We start from the raw sequence: 20603 nt of genomic DNA on the forward strand, positions 1-20603 counted from the left end.
AACATAGCACAGAACAAGTACATTTTCCACTTCCCTAAAGACTCTTTCAAGTTCTTGGCCCTGAACTGATTCGAGGTTCGATTCAAAACAGCCTGTCAGTTTCTTTCTGTAGCTCAGAACAGAAACGGCACAAGCTGGTAAAAACACTGTGCCCCCAGCGCTGGACTTTGGAAGCAGCCGGCCCAGATGAATTCAGTGCCAAAAGAAAGAAACTTAAATAAAGGTTGGTAAGGATGTGGAAAAAAGGGAACTGTCGTGCATTGTTGGTGGGGATGCAGACTGGTACAGACACTATGGAAAACAGTATGGAATTTCCTTAAAAAAAAACCACTAAAAATGGAACAGCCAGTCCTGGCTGGTATGGCCCGATGGACTGAGCACTGGCCTGGGAACCAACAGGTTGCTGGTTCTATGCCCAGTGAGGCCACATGTCTGGGTTGTGGGTCAGGCCCCAAGTAGGGGGTGCACAAGTGGCAACTACACATTGATATTTCTCTCCCTTTCTCCCTCCCCTCCCTTGTCTAAAAATAAAATAAATAAAATAAGTGGAACTGTAATTTGACCCAGAGATCCTACTTCTGGAAATATAGCCCAAGAATCCCAAAACAGCATTCGTAAAGAATACGGGCACCCCCTATATTGACAGCAGCATTATTTACAATAGCCAAAATCTGTAAACAGCCTAAGTGCTCATCAGTAGATGAATGGATAAAAAAGATTCGGCACATTTACACAATGGAATACTATGCAGCTGTGAAAAAGAAGGACCTCTTACCCTTGGACAGCATGGATGGACCTGGAGAATATTACACTAAGTGAAATAAGCCAGTTGGAGAAAGACAAATACCATATGCAACTCATATATGGAATATAATAAACTGATGAACAAAATAGGACCACAGGCAAGGATACATGGAACAGACTAACAGATCTCAGAAAGGAGGGCAGTTGGAGGACTGGAGGAGATTAGCCAAAGAACATATATGCATATACGCATATCCCGTGGATGCAGACAACAATGTGGTGAAGACCTGGGGGTGGGCAGGGGTCAAAGGGTGGGGAGAAATGGGGGTCTTCTGTAATAGTGTCAACAATAAAACAATTTTTGAAAAAAAAAACCAAAAAACCTGTATCAGAAGAGAGGGGCCGATGGGGCCTCTCTCTGCCTTGGACTCTGGCTGATTTTCCTTTTTAAAAAGAGGAATGGCGGATGAAGTAACTGGCCCAAGGAAGAGTTGTGCCTTGGCTTGTCAAGAGCACCTGTCCGCCTGTGGAACAGGCTTCAGTTACTCGCAGAGGCCAGGCAGACCGCTCTGAACTGGGTGAGGTGAGAGAAGAGGCACGGGTGAAGGCAGCACAGAAACTGTGGGTGGCGATTCTTCGAGCCCAGGAAGCTCTCACCTCTGGTGGAAGTGGGGTGTCAAGAGAAACAGCTAATAGCAACTGGCAGGTGGTAAACTCTCACTGGCTGCCAGCCCAGGGGTTATGCACTCTGCATGCACTATCTCACCTCAGCCTCACCAAACGCTTTGAGATAGGTACTAATGGTATCCCCTGCCCCCGCCCCAGCTTTAAAATAAAGAATCTGAGGCTCCAGTGATTTCCACATGGGCACACAACTGGTAGGGGGCAGAGCCAGGACTCAGATTCAGGACGGTCAGACCCCTAAGGCCAGCCCTCAGTCACTGTGTTGCACTTGCCCTCCTGGCCCTACAACTGCTTTGTGGTTTCATGAGCAGTTGGTGGACCCTGCCTCAGTAGAATGGAATGGTTGACTTTCCATTTTGAAAGTGTCTTTATAAGGAGAGGGGTCTGTTTGTAACCTCACTGGCACCCCAGGAAGAGCAAAAGCCAGGGAGTGCTCACCCTTCAGTGGCTTCTTGGCCGGTGGGGGGGTGGGGCACCAGTGGTGGTTTAAAAAATACGTCTGTCAGTTCTTGGCTGCTACTCATCTCCAGAGGCAGAGCCTACTTCCTTCCCTTAGAGTGTGGGTTGAACTTAGTGACTTGCTTCTAACAAACAGAACAAAGCCAGAGTAGTGGTATCTGACATCTGAGACTAGATCATAAAGTCATCACATCTTCCTTCCTGTTCTTTCTCTTGGATCACTCATTCTGCTTGAGGGCACGTAAGCAGCCCTTTAGAAAGGTCCATGTGGTGAGGAACTGAGGCCTTTTGCCAACAGCTAGCAAGGCAGTGACACGTTCCGCCAACAGCCTCATGAATGTACCATCTTGGAAGTGAATCCTCCATTGAAGCCTTCAGATGACTGACAGTTCGAGAGACCCTGAGCTGGAACCACCCAGCTAAACTGCCCGGGAATTCCTGACCCACAGGAACTGAGGGGTAATAAATGCTTGTTAGTTTAAGTTAGGCTTTGTGGCATTTCGCTAGACAGCCATGGATAACTACAGTGTCCCCAGGGGAGTGATGGACATAGTAAGATTCCCTTAAATGCTACCAGTCTGAGCCAGAAAGAAAGTGGGCCCTCCCTGGGCAACTAGAGGTTTCCACTGCTTCTGTTTTCAGGCTGAAGAATGAAAGAGAGGATGCTGGGCTCACTTGATCACGTGACAATGCTCAAAAGAAAGGGGACCATTGACAGCGCAGCTTCCAGGGTGAGGAGGGGTACCAGCAGGCGACTCTGAGAGCCCTGGGCTTGGTGATTTGAGTAATTAACAAACAGAAACTAAAGAGCAGGCAAACCTCCTCTCTCCCAAGGCCTCGCTGCTCAAAGTGTGGCCGCAGATCAGCACCACCTGGGAGCTCGTTGGAAACGAGACTCTTTGGAAACGAGACTCTTTCGCCGGTCCCAGATCTCCTGACTCATTTTAACAAGATATGCAAGTGACTTGTATACAGAATAAAGCCTAAGCATCCTTCTAACCACCTCAGGATGGACTTCCCTCCGCAAAACACGAGCAGGGTGAGTATTACAGTCTGGAAGTTAGTAAGGGCTCCCCTCGTCACCTCACCCACCATCACCAACACCACTCTGCCCCAGTGTCTGCCACGAAAAACTGGAGGAAAAAGAAACCAGGCAGAATGGGATATTAAGATGGATCTACCAAATCAAGCTTGTCTTCACTCTGCTTCCCACGGTGGAATGCCACACGGTGTGGGAGAGAGGGAGGGAAAGGAGGGGAAGATGGGGAGAAGGCTTCTCTGCCTCTCACTGTGCCCAGCTGCCACCTTCCACAGGCTCTGGCCGCACGAGGAAGCAAACCTTTCACCCCATACTCACTGGTCCCTCCTCCCACACCTCTCTGCCTACCTGTGTCCAAAATTCAGGGACTGCACATACTGCATTGAATAAGGTATTTCAAAGGGACAGTAAGGCTCTGGGCCGTGATTCTCAATGTTGTGGCCATTAGGAGAACATTCCCCGGAGGAGCAAGTCAGGATCCATGTGTGTATGGGTGCTCCTGGGTTTGAAAAAGCCCCTCCAGGGCCCTCTTTGCCCAGGGGGGACACACTCCTCCTCGAAAGGAGAACCACTTATCTGTATGAGGCGCCTTTATTGATGTGTACATTCCAGGTGCCTCAGGTGAGCTGCAAAGGAAACAACACTTCCCCTGAGGGGCGGGGTTTCTTCAGACATCTGCTACAGGGGGCAGCTACAGGGAGGTCAAGGGTAAGGCCAAAGGAACCTTGCTAGGCAATGATGCAGCAATTGGAGGGGGAGGGGGAGGCAGGGCAACTCAACGTCCCAAAGAAACAAACCAGAATTTAGAGGACAAGAAGAGATGAGCTCGTGAAAGGATCCACTGGCAGCTTCAAGGCAGAGAGTTGCAATAAGGGGCCCCCCTGCCTTTTCTGCCTCAGTGCAGCATCTTCCATCAAGATGCATGTTTTGTTCACTTATGGAGGTAACCGATGACTCGGTGTTGTCGGTCATGAAAACATATCCCATGTGATTCACTGCACCCTTAGACCTCTTCTCAAGAGATCCTGGCATGTCCTCCCCTGCCACACATGGCCCAAGGGAGACCATCTCGTGGCCCAAGACACTGCCACCAGGGTCACTGTGTTGCCAGGCAAGGGATCAGCTTCCCGGGCCGCCCAGCCTTGCCAGCTCCTGATGAGCAGGCTGACTGGGTTACCCAACCCCAGAAGCCCAGAACAGGAGTTACAGAGCCTCGGCCCCTCATTCTGCAGTGGAGGAAGAAGTCCAGACATGTAGAATGACTTGTCTGAGGTGACAGTGATCAGAATCAGGACAGCCTCCCCACCTAGGGCCTGGTGCTTCCTCCCCACTACAGTGCAGTGACTCAGTTAATTATCAGGCTGGGGCCTGGGGGAGGGTCCTAAATGAAGTCAGATTTAAGACAACAAGCTTGCTCCTTCAGGACACTTTTTTGGGAAAACTCTGCCCACCTCCCCTGGCCGCAGGAGGCTCTACCTCACTTCCATTTTTAACGTGTGCACTGTCCTGCACTGACGGGGGCGTGAAAAGGCGAGAGTCTAACAGACGACTGAGGAAAACCCGAGTTTTTCTGCAACACGTACGTCTCTTGAAGGTATTGGCTTTGGCATTATGCTTTTGACATCAGAAGGTGGGGATGACTCTGCAGGTATTTCCGGAAATAAAGGTTCTGGGCCTTAGAAAGCACTGGCAGCTCCTTTACAGTTTCTTCCGGAAGAGCCTTTGGCCCCCCCCTCCCTTCAGTAGGTTATTTGCCTCTGGCTTCCTCCATTTTCTACCATCCTTTCCCCCCAGATAGTTGTGCTGAGTCTGTCCTCCCCCACACTAGATGCATGCTCCTTGGAATCAGAGACTACATTCCACTTACTTTAATGTCCCCCTAGGGAGCACATGTGCCCCGCGCCCAGCGCGCCTGCTCGCCCTGCCTCCCACTGGCCACCCAGCCGTCCAGCTCTGCGCACACACCTGTGCCAGGCAGGTGCCGGGAGGACGGCAGGGAACAACACAGACTCCTTCCTCTTACGGAGCCTACATTCCGTTGGGAGAAACAGGTGACCTGAACAGCAAAATGAAACAATGATGACGACCTACTGAGTGCGTGCTGTGCGCCACACGCTGTGCTCTTTAACACTTGCCTCTCCTTGAGTCCTCACAGCAGTGAGGTGGCTGCGAGGGGACTGCTGCTTCTGTCCCTGGCTCACAGATGAGGAAGCTGAGTGGTCAGACACTGCTCTTGCCTTGTCACACAGCTAGTGAAAGAAAAACCCGGAGTGTGCACCCAGGGGTTTTGAACCCTTTTGGATTCCTTAGCCCAGGGTCTGTGAAGACAGTTTGCCACCGTGGTTTCCAATGAAATAAAATACAATTTTGTTGGGACGCAGACATGTTCATTCCTTCATATGTCATCTGGAGCTGCATTTGCTCTGCAGTGGCAGAAACGAGTAGCTGTGACAGAGAGCACGTGGCTCGCAAACCCTCCCGGGGTTCGTGCTCACCACCGGACCTTTCACGGAGAAAGCCGGCCAACCCTTCTTAGCCGAAGCTGGGCTTGAGTGATATTCGCTGAAGGGATGGATAAATAGCCTGAAAACTCCATTCACTCCTGCATATAGAGTTCATTCTATTAACAGTGTTTTGAGCAACTGCTCAAACGAGTGTCGGGCAGCGTGCTTCTTGGAAGCCGGGGCCCCATTTGTACTCGGTTTCTGTTACTTGATCTTTCCAAAGGGCTCGTACACCTGCGGTCCCTGTTAAAAGCTAAATCTGGTGCCTAATCCCCATTTTCTCTGCTTTGTCTTCAGCTCAGACAAGAAAAATCTATTTATTACTTTAAAAAATGACAAAAGAGATTAATCAGGATTTGGCAACTAAATTTATCATCTGGGAAGAGTCCAAGAGATAATAAATTGAAGCAGTTCTCTCCCTACTTCATCCCCTCCTCTCAGCCTGGCTTTATGGGAAAGGATGAGACGGAGGTGAAATTTAGGACCAATATTACTAGGAAAAAGCCCACTGACAGCTAAATTAGTTTGGCAGTAAAGTGGTGTGGAGGGCTGTAAGCCAGGAATGAATTATGGGTATTGAGTAGGGCCGGGCAGGTACCTGCTCTGAAGATCAGCAGGGATGTGAATGAGGAACATGATGCAGCTAATTCTAAGGCCTCCGCTGAACACTTCGCCTTGGGGGAGGGGCGGCAGGAAGACTCCAAATCAGGCTAAGGCACCCTGTGGCTCACACTCCTGACAAGGCTCACAAACTGCATTCTAGGGAAGAAAGGCTGGTGAGATGCACAGTGATGGTGGGGTGGGGCGGGGTTGTGGAGCTCACACACTTGTCGGTGCCCTTGAAGTTCACTGACTGGCTGAGAGGCCCAGCACGTACCTCCTGCCATGCCAACCAGGACTTGGATGATTACCAAAGATGGCTTTCTCTCTGAGTTCTCAAAGGTAGCTGCTTAGGTGTTAGGGATTCTTGCTGGCAGGGAATGGGGACAAAAGAGGTATGGGGATTATCAGAAAAGAAGTACCTTTCACAGAAACGAGGAGACAAGCCAGAGCTAACTGTACTTGTGCCCCATAAGCAGAGCCCCTGGGCCATGGACCATGTAATCAGCCCGGCAGTACACAGATATGGAGTCTCTGCTCAATGTAAGTCGCATGGTGGGAGGTATTAAGAAGTACAAGACCGTGTATAGTGGTTAATCCTCCCAACAATTCTAAGAGGTAGCTATTACTATCCTCATTTTACAAGTGAGGAATCTGAAGGTCAGAGAGGTTAAATATCTTGTGTCCAGGATGATGAAATCAAGAAGTGACAAACAGGATCTGAGCTCTCAAGCCTAAGCTGCTTCCTGGGTAGGCGGGTCGGTACATCAGTGTTAGGGGGTGACATTTGATTTAGGAAAGAGTGTTAAGAACTTCTCCTAAGGGCCAAGATAACCATGTAATTTTGTCCTCAAATCAAATCAGAAAGCCATGTGTCCGTGGAGCTCTCACTGGGTTGTATTAGGCCAGTCCTCACCCCATTATTGATCAGTGAGGTGCAGGTGTGGCAATGGGATGTGCGGTGTTAGGCGGTGTTAGGCGGTGACGTGCCAGGCTCTCGGCAAAGGTGTGTTAAATTTGGCCTGACGTGGACAGGGGCATGGCCTCTGGGCCTGCCCTGGCATCCTCACCTGTTTCACAGAAAGAGCGAGGGAGAGCGGAGGGAACAAGGGAGGGGGGAGGGGAGGGGAGGATGGGCTCAGAGCCAAGGCAAACACTCCGGAGATCATGAGCAAGGCAGGCTAGTGCTTTGCTAAAACTGCTCTGTGGTGAAACCATCACTGTTCTGCCTAAAACTACAGGATAGCTTATTAATATGGATGAGTTTGGTTTTTAGAAGCAAAGTGGGAGCCACATCTGCTTCCATGTGGGTGAGCAGAGCCTGTTGTTTCTCTGTCCAGCAAGGAACACGGGGTCTGATCCCAACCACACGCCCCACGGCCTCGTGGGCACCAGCCCTCCAGCCAGGTGCTGACATCGCCCTCGCCCTCCCCCGGGCCCAGGGAAGAAGCCGCTCTCCCTCCCCTGCCCCACTTCTTTGCTCTCGTTGTGCTGCTTGTTCCTATTTCTTGCCCTCTTCTCTCCCTATTTTCTCATTTTTCTTCTCTGAGAAACTTGCTCCTTCGACGGGTTGTAGAGCTAGTGGCATGCTCTTCAGAAATGAAGTGAAAATAATTCCGTAGTTTTCCTTCCTTCCTCCCTCCTTTTCCCTTTTCTTTTGATTTTCCCAAGCAGTTCAGAATCCAGAGGTGGATCTCAAGGGCTCCCAGGACAGCCTGCAGGACCGGTTCCGGCCCCCTCCCCGGTGTGGGGGTGGACCGAGCTGTTCCTTCCTCTGCTTTAGGGCTTCTTGGCATGAATGACCTCCTGCCAGGTGGAGGTTTTGCCCGGGTGGCCCCACCAAGGCAAAAACAAGATTTTGTTTATATCAAACGTTAGATCTTTCTATAATATATATCACTTCTCAGCCTTTTGGCTAAGATCAAGTGTAGCTCTTTCTAATATAAAAATTAAGGATGCCTGTAAAATAGAGTTCATAATGAGGCAGTACTTTCAGAGTGAATTTGGCTCAGAGATACAAAACCCTGGGGAATCTTTGAAGCTCCTATTCATTGACCCTCTTACAGGATGGCTGTGGGCACAGAGGTTCTTTCTCATCCTCAAGTGGTGCTGGATGAGACGGGATCCATTCCCCACAGCTGTCTGCCCTCCACAGAACATAATGCCCACAATGAAGGGTTTATCACGCACCCCAGCCATCAGCCTGCTGGAGTGCACCCACTTGGAGTTAAAATCCTCCATATTTCCCAGCTCATTTTTCAGTGTCGTGCTCTGGCATTGCCCAAGGACATTAGGCCACTGGAGTCTGTTTCCACCTCCCCCCCCCCAAAAAAAGCGGCAACACAGCCCTCTCCCAAAATGTCCACAGTGGCCACATCACAGGTAAATGAAAAAATCGCATTTGATTAGTTACTCCAGGTTCCTTTGAGGGTGGTCAATTCAAGGTGAAGTATTCACACTTCTTCAAGAAAGACGCTCATTTTACTGAGGGGGTGAGCATGTGGACATGAAACACAAAAGAAGTAAGTTTATATTTAGGAAGAATTCCTTGCCTATAAAGTTAGGAGCTTCCAAAATAGAGGTTCTAGTCCCTCTCTCCTGTCCTCTCTGACAGGTCTCACTGGCTGAGGAAGGTATGTTTCGCCTCACCTGGTTATTTCTTCTCTCAGGGCAGCAGGGTCTGCAGGGTAAAACTTCACACGGAAACACATGGTGAAGGGAGGCTGGGCTGCAGAGAAAAAGAGGTGCCCATCAGGGAAGACCCTCTGTCCCAGAGATGACTGGGTTCCCTTCCCCACCAGGATGCACAGGCCTCTGAACCCTCAGAAAAAAATCCTCAGATGTTTAGGGCAAACTCGACTCAGCACAGTGGAAAACCACCGAGACTTACTGCAAGTGGCACACGTCATCCCACCCTCCCCAGGGTAGGGCTTGAGTCTTTTCTTGGAGAAAACTTACATCTCAATTGTTTCACCACAGACTTTGTAAACTCCAACCAATGCTGAAACAGAGAACACAGAACAAAAAAACCCAAATGAGAAGCAGTGTCAAATATAGCTTGTTTAATCCAATACAAATAACCAGACAGATTGTGTAGCCCAGGGTGAGAGCAGCCCCAAAGCTTGCGATATGTGGCTTGGAGAGTAAAGAGTGATATGATTTTCTGAAAAGTTTCCCAGGGAACCAGCTGTGAAGGGGAGAAGAGTTCCAGCTTCCGAGGCCATTTCTGGGCTTCCCTGGCAACGCCACCTTCCACAGTCGGGTGCCAAAGTCCACAGCAGGGAGCCAGAGTTCTGAGCCGTGTTCTGGCACACCAGCAGGCACAGGCGAGCCCACGTATGGGTACTGGGTCAGACCCCACCTGGCGTGAGTAGGGAAGTACTGACTGTAACGGGTTGTGTGTGCTTGTGCTATACGCCAACATTTTTTTTTTTGGCAGGGGAACCAAGGCTATTGGTAGCAGCTCTAGAAAGAAATAACAGAATTTCATAAACGGTGTGAAGGCAGGGATGGCTGGTGTAGATTCCATTTTTGTTTGAGTAACAAGGCTTGCCAAACTCTGGGTTAAAGATACACGCTCAGGGTTCCTTGGCATCAGGGATGTTTAAAGTCTGTCGCATAAGGTGACTAACCACAGCCGATGTGTAGGATACTGTCCTGTGTCCCTTGGAATTTCACGGAGGCAGGACATAGCAGCAATGCATTTTCCCCGTGGTACTTATGTTCAGGGAAGGGAGCGATGTGCCCATCCTCTGTGTCCTGGTTCCAGATGGGTACTTTATAAAATGCACTATTGATGTTTGCTGCTTTTATGCTAATGAGGCACCTCCACAATTTGCAGAGCTAGGACTACTATTATTTGGGTTTGCTTTTCTGAAATAGCTTAAAACCATCAGTCGTAAGGTCTGTGAGGGCAGAAAAGGTCTTGTTTACACTGTACTGTCCGGGCTCAGCACAGTGTTCAATAGGCAGCTGTCGGAGGGACAAAGGAACCGGGTCCACATCTCCCTCCTTTCTGGCTACTTCCAGTTAGCGTAACATCTTGGCAGAGTTCTCCCTTCACAGGAAGGCAGGCAGGGCCACGTGGACAGCATCCTGGCCTCCCTCAACTCCCAGCTCTCACCTTCAGTCTGGGCTGTGGGTCATGCAGTTAATGGACCCACTAAGAGCCAGTCCTCCCATCAGCTCCACGTGGATAATCTGTGCTGACATTCTGCTCCCTGGCTTCCTCTGATCTGAGTTCCCACGAGGCGGGCAACTCATTATAGCCACTCAATGTGGTTAAGAGGTCCTTCTCGCATTACACGGCCCACCGCGGCTCTGCTTCACAGGGAAGCAAAGGCAAAAGAGGAAATTGCATGGAAACAACTGGGTTTCCAGGCTGTTGCCTGTGGAGGTGGAGGCGGCCCATCTGATCGGAGCACTCGGGAACTGGACACCGGCAGAAGAACACGGCGGGTGTCAGGGACGCAGTAAACAGTCACCTAGACATTCCACTGAGAGGTTTAAGTAACAAAGAAAGTTAGACAGGGAGAGGAATGACTTGTGAGGTCCATTGCCAGCAGAAGGTAGACAGAGCTGAAGGACAAAAAGGTTATTCCTCTTGGCAAGAGCTGGAGAGAGAGCTGAGGACAGGAGTGAGGCTGGAGGTGAGCAGGAAGGAGGTGGGAAGGAGGTGGGAAGCAGTCACAGTTTGTCCAAGAGACTTTCAGGGTCTGGTAGGGAAATCTTGAAAAGATCCCAAGAATATGGTGATGGCCAGAGTTACCACTGGCATCCATCTGCCTAAATCTGGGTCCTAGAATCTCTTAGCAAACTGATAATAGGGCTTTGGGGAGGAGAGATCAGGAGAAGAGGAAAAAGACTCAGTGTGGGGAGTTTGCTCCTGTCTTTGAGTGAATGGGTGAGCCAATGTGGCAGAATATTCAGACTCCAGAGCCTGGAAAGGGTACCTCCGTCTTGAAAAGAGAGGCTGAGAGCAGGCTGAGGCCCTGGGCCTGCACCAGGAACAGGGGAGTGGGTGATGGGAAGCCAGAATGCCCGGACCCCACGGAGACCCCGGCGGAGCAAGCAGTGAGGAGATGGATGTGAGTGCTGCCCTCAGCATGTCTGGTGCCCCGGGGGGGGGGTATTTCAATGCCTCACACTCAGGGGAGCTGGGATCTTACCTCCTACATCTCTACCATGAACCAGTAGACCTAGGATGACAATTCTTTACAGACTCATTTCCCCACAGCTCTCGAGAGCTCTCTCAAGCCTATCTGCCCTCCTTAACCCCTCCATAAAGGTGCAGAATCACAAAAAATTAGAGGTTCTTGGGTATGAATTCAACATGGAATCTTAGAAACCACACAGGCCCTGACTGGTGTAGCTCAGTGGATTGGGCATTAACCTAGGAACCAAAACGTCACCAGTTCAATTCCTGGTCAGGGCACATGCCTGGGTTGTGGGCCAGGTCCCTGGTTAGGAGTGTGCAAGGGGTAACCAATTTAAGTTTCTCTCATGCATCAGTGCTTCTCTCCCTCCCTTCCATTCTCTCTAAAAAGAAATAAATAAAATTAATTATAGAGAAATCACATAGGCTCTGGGGCAGACAGGTCTGAAGTGGAGGCAGCTTTGCTACCTGCCTTGGGCAAGTTACATAACCTGTCCAACTCTTTATTCACAGATCCAGAGAATGGATCATAGAATTGTGCACACTCATTTTATTTGTGGTAAGGATTAAACAGCATGTGAGAAGCTCATAGCTTAGTGCCTGCTGCAATTCAGTGCTCGGGATCCACCAGCTGAAAGACTCAGGCTCGTGCTTGGTGCGCTCGGAGCCCGGCACACCGCAGCCGCCCCAGGAGAGCTTACTTCTCTTCTCTATTTCCTTATCACCTCTATGCGCTCTCCGATTCTCCTCAAGCACGTTCTGACCCAACTTAAAAATAATGAGCAGGACACATTTGCCCTTGGTTCTTCAGGTGCCACTCTCTTTGGAAGACAAAGAGATCTTAGGCTAACTGCCCTTCCTTCTTAAGGAGAGACAGCTCAGCCCAAAATAATAAACAAATAAATGCCCCAAAGCCCCTTTATAGAAATAGTCCATCATCATCATATAGTGAGTGGACACCTACAGCATGTGAGGACATGTCGCTGGTTGGTGTCAGAGCACTTTTTGGAGTCTTACCCTGTGGCCCAGAGCTAAGGGCAGTAATTATGTCAAGACACTGGAGTGAGACAGCGGAGGGGCTGACTGAACACTACTTTCTAAATACCCATGATGCTCAAAATTCTGCTGAGCCAGGAGTAACGAAATGTCAGCCAAGTGGGACAGGGCTTGTCAGAGTAAGAGACACAGTTCTTTTGAGTCTTTCCTAAAACTCATGTGTTTAGCATAAAACCTAAATGGGACCTGGAGACGCAGTGGCTCAGAGCAGTGATTTTTAACCCATGTGCTGCAAGAAGTTTTAAAACATTCGATACTTGACTATTTAGTCAGGGGCACTGACCTCTTTTCCCTGAGATTATCAAATAAAAAGATGACAACAGCCAACATGCCAATAGCTGTCTGGTGTGAGTGAATCAAAATCATACCTAATTTTTTGTCAGATCAGCAAAAAACAATGTATTTTTTGGTGTGCAGCAGAATTTTAGTAATTAGTTTGTGTGTGTCATGAGATGAAAAATGCCAAAAATCGCTGGCTCAGAGCATCCAAGAATATGGTGAGGGGCGCCCATTCATTCACTGTCTGTGGCCCTGGCCACTGCTGGGAGGCTGCACCCTCGGAGGCTCCCTCCGAGGTTCCCTGCTGGCAACAGAGATGAAGCCCGTGTTTGGAACTGTGAAGAAGATTAGCGCACCCATGAAAAAGGGCCCTCGGGGTTCACGGTGATTGTGCTTTTGGAGGGTGGCAGACAAGACTGAGTGGTAGGCAGGGGTGTAGGGCAGGGAGACATGGAGGCCTGAATGCTTCTGTGTACTGCCCACTTCCATGGGGATGCCAGACAGTGTATCTCCACAGAAAGCAGAGGCTGATGGACGGCGTTGTAGAAACTGCAGGTGTCTGCTAGTGGGCCACCTGGCAAGTGGAGGGGGAAACACGGCAGGCACGATGAACCATCCACTCGCCCACTCATCACTCCTTCGTCAGATGTTTACTGAACATCCACTGCATTCTAGGCCCCATGCGGTCCCATGGGGTGTAGTAATGAATGAGATAATGTCTACGCCCTCATGGGACTTATATTTTTGCAGGGCCCATGGACAACCACAGTAGACGTAGCTACGGCAGGGGGTCATGCAGGGCACGCGGGATACATAGGAGGGCCCCTCGGGCAGAGTGGGGGTGAGGGAAGACTTCTGGAAGAAACGAAAGTCTAAGCTAAGATCTTATTGTGCGAGAAGGAGTTAGCCAGAAGAAAAGTGGGGGGCGTGGGGAAGTGAGGAAAGGGAGAATACTCCAGGCAGGGGGACCCGTACAGGTGAAGGCTCTGAAAAGAGAGAAAGATGACATGTCTGGAAGCCACAGAAGAGTCTGGCTGGGCCACAGCAGGGAGGAGACGGGCCAGAGGAGGTGAAGCTGGAGAGGCGAGCAGGGGCCTGGGGATGATGGACTAGCTCCTCTCTGTCAGGACAGCACAGTCCTGCCAACGCCCTGGGTCTGTAGAGTGGCCCGCACTGTGTAGTGCAGAATAGGAAGTGAAGGGTGTGCAAGAACCTGAAAGGCCTGTGTCACTTTGGCTCCATCTCCCCTCCCAGATGGGGGTGGTGCGGCACCTCAGGTGAGGCTGCTCCTGACCAGAACAACATGGTTGGGCCCATTCACTACAAACGGGCAGGAGAGGGTCAGCCTGTGACCTGGGCTCAGGGACGACAATACTAGCCCAGCTGCTGTCTCCCACTGGACAACTTTGATCAAATCATTTCAGGTCTCCAGGCTGCCACTTCAGCATTAGTAAAACAGTGCGCATACTAGGTGAGTTCTGCTAACATGTCTTCCAGGTCCCATAATGTGATATGAAGAGGTGACACCCAACTGCAGGGTCTGGCTGGTCCCTGACTCCTGAGGCTAGGATCTGGACGTGAGTGGCCATTCAAAGCTTCAGGCTCACTGATCAATCCTCTCCTCCATTTGTGCATTGAATAGTAACTTACCCGCTGCTTATCTGGGTCCACAAAGCGGATCCCAAAATAGTCTTTCTCAAGTAGGTTCAGGTGGTGGCACAGAAGGTCAAACAGGTACTGGCCTTTAGCATCTCTCTGCAAAGAAAGAAAGAAAGCTCCATTGAGAAATGAGAGGGCTTCTCCAGTGGAACTCTGTGTTGACGGCCATTAAAAAATCATTTATAACAGCTGCCTGAGGACAGGAAAGGGGCACCTGTCCATAGCTGTGTCCTCTGTACTGTGATACATTAGATATTCTCTGGAATTCTGAGGCTCTAGAACCTGAAAGGAGCCTAAGAACCCTTCCTTCTACAGAAACGTCAGGGAGCAAGTCAGAGGAGAGTTAGGGAGCCCAGTTCTGATCTCTGATGCACAAAGCTTTCCTAGGAAACGTCAGTGTGGAATACATCACATGCAGCTGCTCTGCCTCTCAAGTGTATCTGAAATCCATTCACTTCTCTCCATCCCCATTACCACGCCACAGGACAGCCACCACCATCTCTCAGCTGGACCACGGCCAGAGCCTTCCCACTGGTTCTCTTCCCCTGCTCGCACCCTCTCTCCACGCAGTGACCACAATTTACTCTTTTTTTACTGAGTAAGTAATACAGGCACCTAGTAAAACATTCAAACATACAAAAAGATACACTGTGAAAAGTCTCCCTTCTACCCTAGTCACTTTGTACCTCAGTTCCTCTCCCCAGAAGCAACCCCTTACCGGTTTCTACGTATCCTCAATGTGGTCCTACAACACAGGCAAGCCTGTGTGTGTGCACACCTCCTCTTTCAAAAACGCCCTGGCAGCACCTTTAGTACTGTGTTCTATTTCCTGGGCTTTTCCTCATTTAAGGGGTTCTTGCAAACCCTTCTGCAGCAGTATATATGTATAAGCCTCACTTAAAAAATATTTTATTTATTTGTTTTTAGAGAGAGGGGAAGGGAAGGAGAAAGGGAGGGAGAAAAACATCAGTGTGTGGTTGCCTCTCACATGGCCCCCACTGTGGACCTGGTCCGCAACCCAGGCATGTGCCCTGACCGGGAATCAAACCAGTGACCCTTTGGTTCTCAGGCCTGCACTCAATCCACTGAGCTACACCAGCCAGGGCTAAGTCTCAGTTTTTAACTGCTGCATGCCACTGCAATGAACCTAAATTTATTTACCTGGCTCCACACTGACAGAATTTGTTTCTAATCTTCCATACAAACCAAGCAGCGGTGAGCACACAATCATCTTTAATCACGTCACCACTCCTGCTTCTTACCACTATTAGTGGCTTTCTGTTGCTCTCAGAATACAGTCCCAACTCTGATGATGGGTCTCCACGGCCCTCTGTGACCTGGCCCTGCCTCTTCTCTGAACTCATCCCAAATCGTTCTCTTCACTCTCTGGCCACACAGCCTCTGTTTCTGAGCACACCAGGGCCCTTCCGCCTCCGCACGTCTCTGTATTCCCTCTGCCCGCACCCTCTTCCACCAGCTCTTCTCAAGGCCACTCCTGTCACTGCGGTCTCAGCTCAAATGTCCCCTCTGCAGAGGGGCCCTCCCCTATAGGACATCCTTGCCCAGTTACTTTCTGTCTCATTCGCCCTGTTTACTTCCTTCACAGCACTGGCAGTAATCGGTAACTATGTTGCTGATTTTTACTTATTTATGCATTGTCTCTTCCCTTTCCAGGCTTTCACTTTCCTGAGGGCAGGAGCCTTCCCCAGAACTTAGCACAGGGCCTGGCGGGTAGGTCCTCAATAATTATTTGTTCAGTAAATGAATGACTGAATGAGTAGAAAGTAAAGGGTTAACTAAAAGGTTTCACAAAATGTGAGGAAATTATGCCATTTCTAAATCCATAACCTTCTCCTTCAGGGACCTGCCTGCGTATCTGGGGTGAGCTGGGAAAAGAATGACTTGCAGGAAGCTGTCAGAACATCTGGAGCTCTGCGAGGCTTCACTCTGTGGGCCTGTCCCCAGTGGTCTCTGCAGCTAAGATATTCATGTCCGGTGGCTCTGTGTCTAATTCTGCATTCAAATCGAGGTTGTCCTATAAGATCCAAAGTATCACCTGTGCCAGGACCAAGGTCATTTACAGAAGGGCCTGGACCTGCTCCACGAAAGGTTTACACCTCACCTCTGCCCTTTCTGCTGGCTCACCCTACGCTACACAAGGAGAACTGGGGCAGGATATCGAATCTCTCAGCAAGTATCTTGATAGCTTGTCCTTGAAGGATTGGGAGGATGAGTGAGTAGACAGACCAACGGTGGAAAGTGGTGCCATGCAGCCCCCACCTTCCTGGTGACCACACCCCCTCTCACAACAACATCCTGAGGCTGTGGGTCCCCTTCTCCCCATCACTCCACCCCCACCCCTTTGGTCTCCCACCAGGAAGAGCTACTTTCAGGACAGACACTTGCTGGAGTCACAGTGGGACTTGTGGGTGGTGGGCTACAAACCAGGTCTTTTGAAGGGTTCCATCACCAACTGCTGTTTGGGGCAGGGCTGCCAACTGTGTCCTTACTGATGCCCCCCCCCCCCCCCAGCGCGGGAAAAGTTTTAACTCGTTTTTAAGGTTCTTCAGGAAGCAGGAGAACTATGTTTAACTCTACCCGAAGGGCACGTCCTGTGCAATTATCCTTCTCAGAGCAACTGAAATGCAATATTAAGAGACAATTGCGTGTTGTGAATATTTTTCTCTATGGATTTTACTTTGCACCAAGCCGGTTACTACACTGTGACCAGCTGGGGTGAGTTAATGGCTGAAGAAGTTTGTTTCCATACATACAACAACCGTATTAGCAGAAGCGTAGGGTGGGCATAGGGAAAATGTGTGTCTGTGATAGAAACCATGAAGGCTTTTCATAAGAATCATGTCTTCCATAAAAACAACCCATTCTCAGGGGCTGGCAGCTCAAACACACTTGTAGGGCTCCTAGTTCAGCAGGTCCGACCTGAATTCTCCCACCTCACAGGAAGAAAAGGAAGCACGGCCTTCCTCTTCAGGCAGTTATAAAAAAAAAATCCCATTACATATCTCCTATATCAATAAGAAAAGGATTTTTTTGTTATTTCTCAGCATCTAGTGGAACTGCTGTTCCCCATCGTGAAGTCACAATCCCCTCAGGTTCCCGTTTACCAGTGGTAGACGCCTCACTCTGAGCTTAGAGGCTCTTGTGCAGACCCCTGAGGAGAAGCATCTTCCTTTGTTGGTTTTCCAAAGCTGGAGGGTGGGAGGTGAGGGGAGTGGTGAGAAAGAGAGGAACAGAGCTTCTGCTTATGGCAGAATCCATGAAGTTTAAATTCCCGGCAGAAACACAAAGGCAGCATCAACTCACGACCTGGCTATCCAGTGGAGTACTCACGTCTGTGGCTGGTGGGGCGGCCTAAAGCAGCCCTCAGGGGGAAGTCACATTCGCCTGAACCATCGTGGTGGGCTTCCTATGACAAGGTGCTGGAAGGTACAGGAGTGTAGGATTTTTAAACTTCCTGGCCTTGTGGGTCCCCTGGCACTTCCAGGTGCTGGCAGTATCTTATAACTTTCTGTCTGTGGTCTTCCTGTCCTAAGTTTGGGTCTCTCTGGAATATTCTGTGGCGGCCAACCTCTTTTTGTTGGATAGCAAAGTCCAGTGAGTTCTATCTTCTTTCCCTTCGCCTGCACTTGCCCTGCACTGCGGCTGACCCATTGCTGTGTGCTGTGCAGTTGATTACTGAGGAGAAATGACAGATGATAATTGTCTGGTCACACTGTCAGGGCTCCAGGCCTGAAAATGTTTATCTTCAGGACAAGGGAGGAGCTGAGGCTGCCCAAACCCAGCTAAACCTCTGAGCTTCTCTTCCTAAAGTCATTGTTGGGTCACAGTAGCTTATTAAGCACCCATTAAAAAATAAATTTGTATTTTATGAATCTCAGTAGTACCCACATATGAATATATGAAAATAGTGCATATAAATCAACTGTGAGAATAATAGTGCGTATAAGCCAACCCACTTCACCTGTCCATATGGTGCATGGATGATCTGTGAGGCCCTGAGAAGCATTCTGTAACTCTGAGGCTAGGAGAATAAGGCTAGTAGCACATTCTTGCTCCTCCCTGGAGCACCTGGTTCTGGTTCTGGTTCTCTATGGTTTGTCTATTCTTTGGGGAAGGGACTGAGGCAGCAAGCAGTAAGCAGGCTTGGGCCAGTGACTTAAACTCGTTAGTCAAGGTTAATTGCATTTTCTGCCTCCTAATCAACACCCTTAGGCAAGACAGCACTTTTACTTGAACCCATCGTGGGGTCAATCCCAGGGACACTGACAGGGTGCGTCCTCATCGGAGGGGCTAATGTGTAGAAAGCCCCCACTCACCAGGCCTCCCCTTATTCAATCTGACTTACCTGTGAGGCAGGCCAATTTTAAGAGCAAACTATGTGAATCTTAAAGAGGCCAAGAGTGAGCCCAACTTTCTCGGCTTCTGGGCCACAGGCTGTTAAACGGAGAGCGGGCCCTCGTTTCACAGGCCTGGCTGCAGAGGAGGTACGACAGGGGCAGGAGGCTATGAACACCTGCTGTGCAAAAGCACAGGAGTTGGGGTGGAGAAAGGCCTCGCCAGGGCAGCGGTGGGTGGAGGAGGGGGCAAGTGGTGTTCTCAGAGGCCTGACAGGGAGGGATCAGGCACTAGGGGTGGGATGGCATCTCAGCCTCTATTCTAGTTTAACTTTCTATTTAAATTTCTTGTAGGCCAAGACTCTTTTAAAGGCTTTCCTTATCAGTGTCCTCCAAGGGCACGTGTGTGCTGATGTCTGCCAGGTTCAGGAGCAGATGCTGTAAAAAGCACTTTAATGTCACAGAGGAACAGCCACATTAGCTCATCTGCTCAGGGTCGTAGTGAGTAAGCTGAGCTGAAAGGTGTGAATCCATTACTACGGGGCAGTCCTACCTCTGTGTTCACGCCCCACACCCAGCCCAGCTTCCCAAGGCAGAGGGAGGATAAGGGGCACGGATACTAACAGCAGGGCCCCAGATTTCTTAACGGCAGCAGCTTCCATGCTGATCTACATTTTCTTTGATGGGAAGAAACCCCTGCTGAGCTCCTGGCCCAGGAGCCCACTTCTCTCGCTTGGTCCCAAACCAAGACAATCTGTCTAGGAACTGCTGAAGTTGCAGCTGAAGAGCTCACTCTAGGAAGGAAGATGGAAGTTCATTCCAGGGAGAAATGTGGCCATGCTGTCTTCTGCAGCAGGCCGTCCCAAATCCCTCTGCTCCCTATTCTCAGAGGAAATGGGCTCCAGAACTCCAGGTGGACGGACGGGGCCCATGCAGGCACTTGGTATCGAGGCTACAGTACCAGGAGGCTGCTGTGGGGCCAGGTGGCTTGTGCGGGAGACGCCCGGCCCCAGTGGAGGGCAGTAGAAGTTCAGAGAGAGAGAGAGGAACAGTGCTTACCCAGATTCCGGCAGACACTGGCCTCACCAGACCTTAATAAAGAAATAAAGACAGCAATCTCTTGTGCCAATACTCCGCGTTATATATGCAAATTGAGGGAGCCAGATGATTTTCATAATGCAAACATATCTGTAGGTTCAGATGCCAGGCGTGGGGCCTCAGGGAGCCCTGTTGGCAGTCCTTGCTGGGGTCAGAGAACCAGCTTAGCTCATCGCCACACTGCATGCAGGGGACGTGCACACGGGGCAGGGAAACACTGCCAGCTTGCATGCGTGCAAGTAAATGTCATGGGAGGGAGGACTAAGTGTTCTGTCAGCACAGATGGCCCCAACCAGACTCAACAAGGGCAATTAAGACCCTCTGAGCAGAATCTTCAAACCTGCTGCTATAGCTGGTAAGAGCAGGGCTAATAAGAGGGCCAGATTTAGTGAGATATCAATGATGGCGCTTCAAGAGCCAAGGCACCCTCATTCCTATGTGAATTTCTTATATCTGGCGAAGCGTCTGGAAAGCAAAAAACCTGAGCTGGGCCTGAAGAAAAGCAAACTGGCCTCTCCTTCCCATGGTGAGGCCACTTTTACAGTAAGGTGACTCTTGGAAGCATCACTGTTTCTTGCTATTGATTGAATTTATTTTGGTTGTGTTTTTCCAGCCAGTGCTAAATATCTCAGTGCACTAGTCATGTCACAGCTGCAGACCTCCTGAAAACTAAGCCAGGCTTGTTAGGAAAAAGCTCACTACTTTGTATTTGTGAGAAGTGCATAGTTCCCTCCCTCTCTGTCTCACACACACACCCCTCTCATACAATCGTGGCTTCAGATAACTTGAGAAGAGAGGCCAGAATTTTCTGGTAAATAGACTTCTTGCCCCCAGTTCATTTTACTGCCTTCTTTTCTCCCCCAAAGGGCAAGTGAACATGTCATTTGGCAAAACCCAAGAATTTCTGGAGTTGTAAGAAGTGGCCTTGGCCAGGAGAATTTGGCAAGCCCAGCACCCTCACTGTTTATCGT

General features: G+C 49.9%; 1 protein-coding gene and 1 non-coding gene across 7 annotated transcripts in view; one reads left to right on the plus strand and one right to left on the minus strand.

Annotated features, from left to right (window-relative positions):
• FRMD5 (FERM domain containing 5) overlaps positions 1-20603 on the minus strand; it is a 286582-nt gene that overhangs the window by 28819 nt on the left and 237160 nt on the right. For all 6 annotated transcript variants that reach the window (XM_037151903.2, XM_037151914.2, XM_053666287.1 and 3 more), the window contains exons 2-4: positions 14171-14275; positions 8989-9031; positions 8680-8758 (exon numbers count right to left, since the gene is read on the minus strand). In XM_037151903.2, the coding sequence (XP_037007798.1) occupies positions 8680-8758; positions 8989-9031; positions 14171-14275 (227 nt within the window). The remainder of the gene's footprint in view (positions 1-8679; positions 8759-8988; positions 9032-14170; positions 14276-20603) is intronic.
• LOC119054358 (U2 spliceosomal RNA) lies at positions 7926-8123 on the plus strand. The gene has a single exon (XR_005083503.2). It is a non-coding gene; the product is annotated as a U2 spliceosomal RNA (small nuclear RNA).

Source organism: Artibeus jamaicensis, unplaced genomic scaffold (assembly GCF_021234435.1).
Source record: "Artibeus jamaicensis isolate MK-2021 breed Jamaican fruit bat unplaced genomic scaffold, CSHL_Jam_final contig_1132, whole genome shotgun sequence".
NCBI lineage: Eukaryota > Metazoa > Chordata > Mammalia > Chiroptera > Phyllostomidae > Artibeus > Artibeus jamaicensis.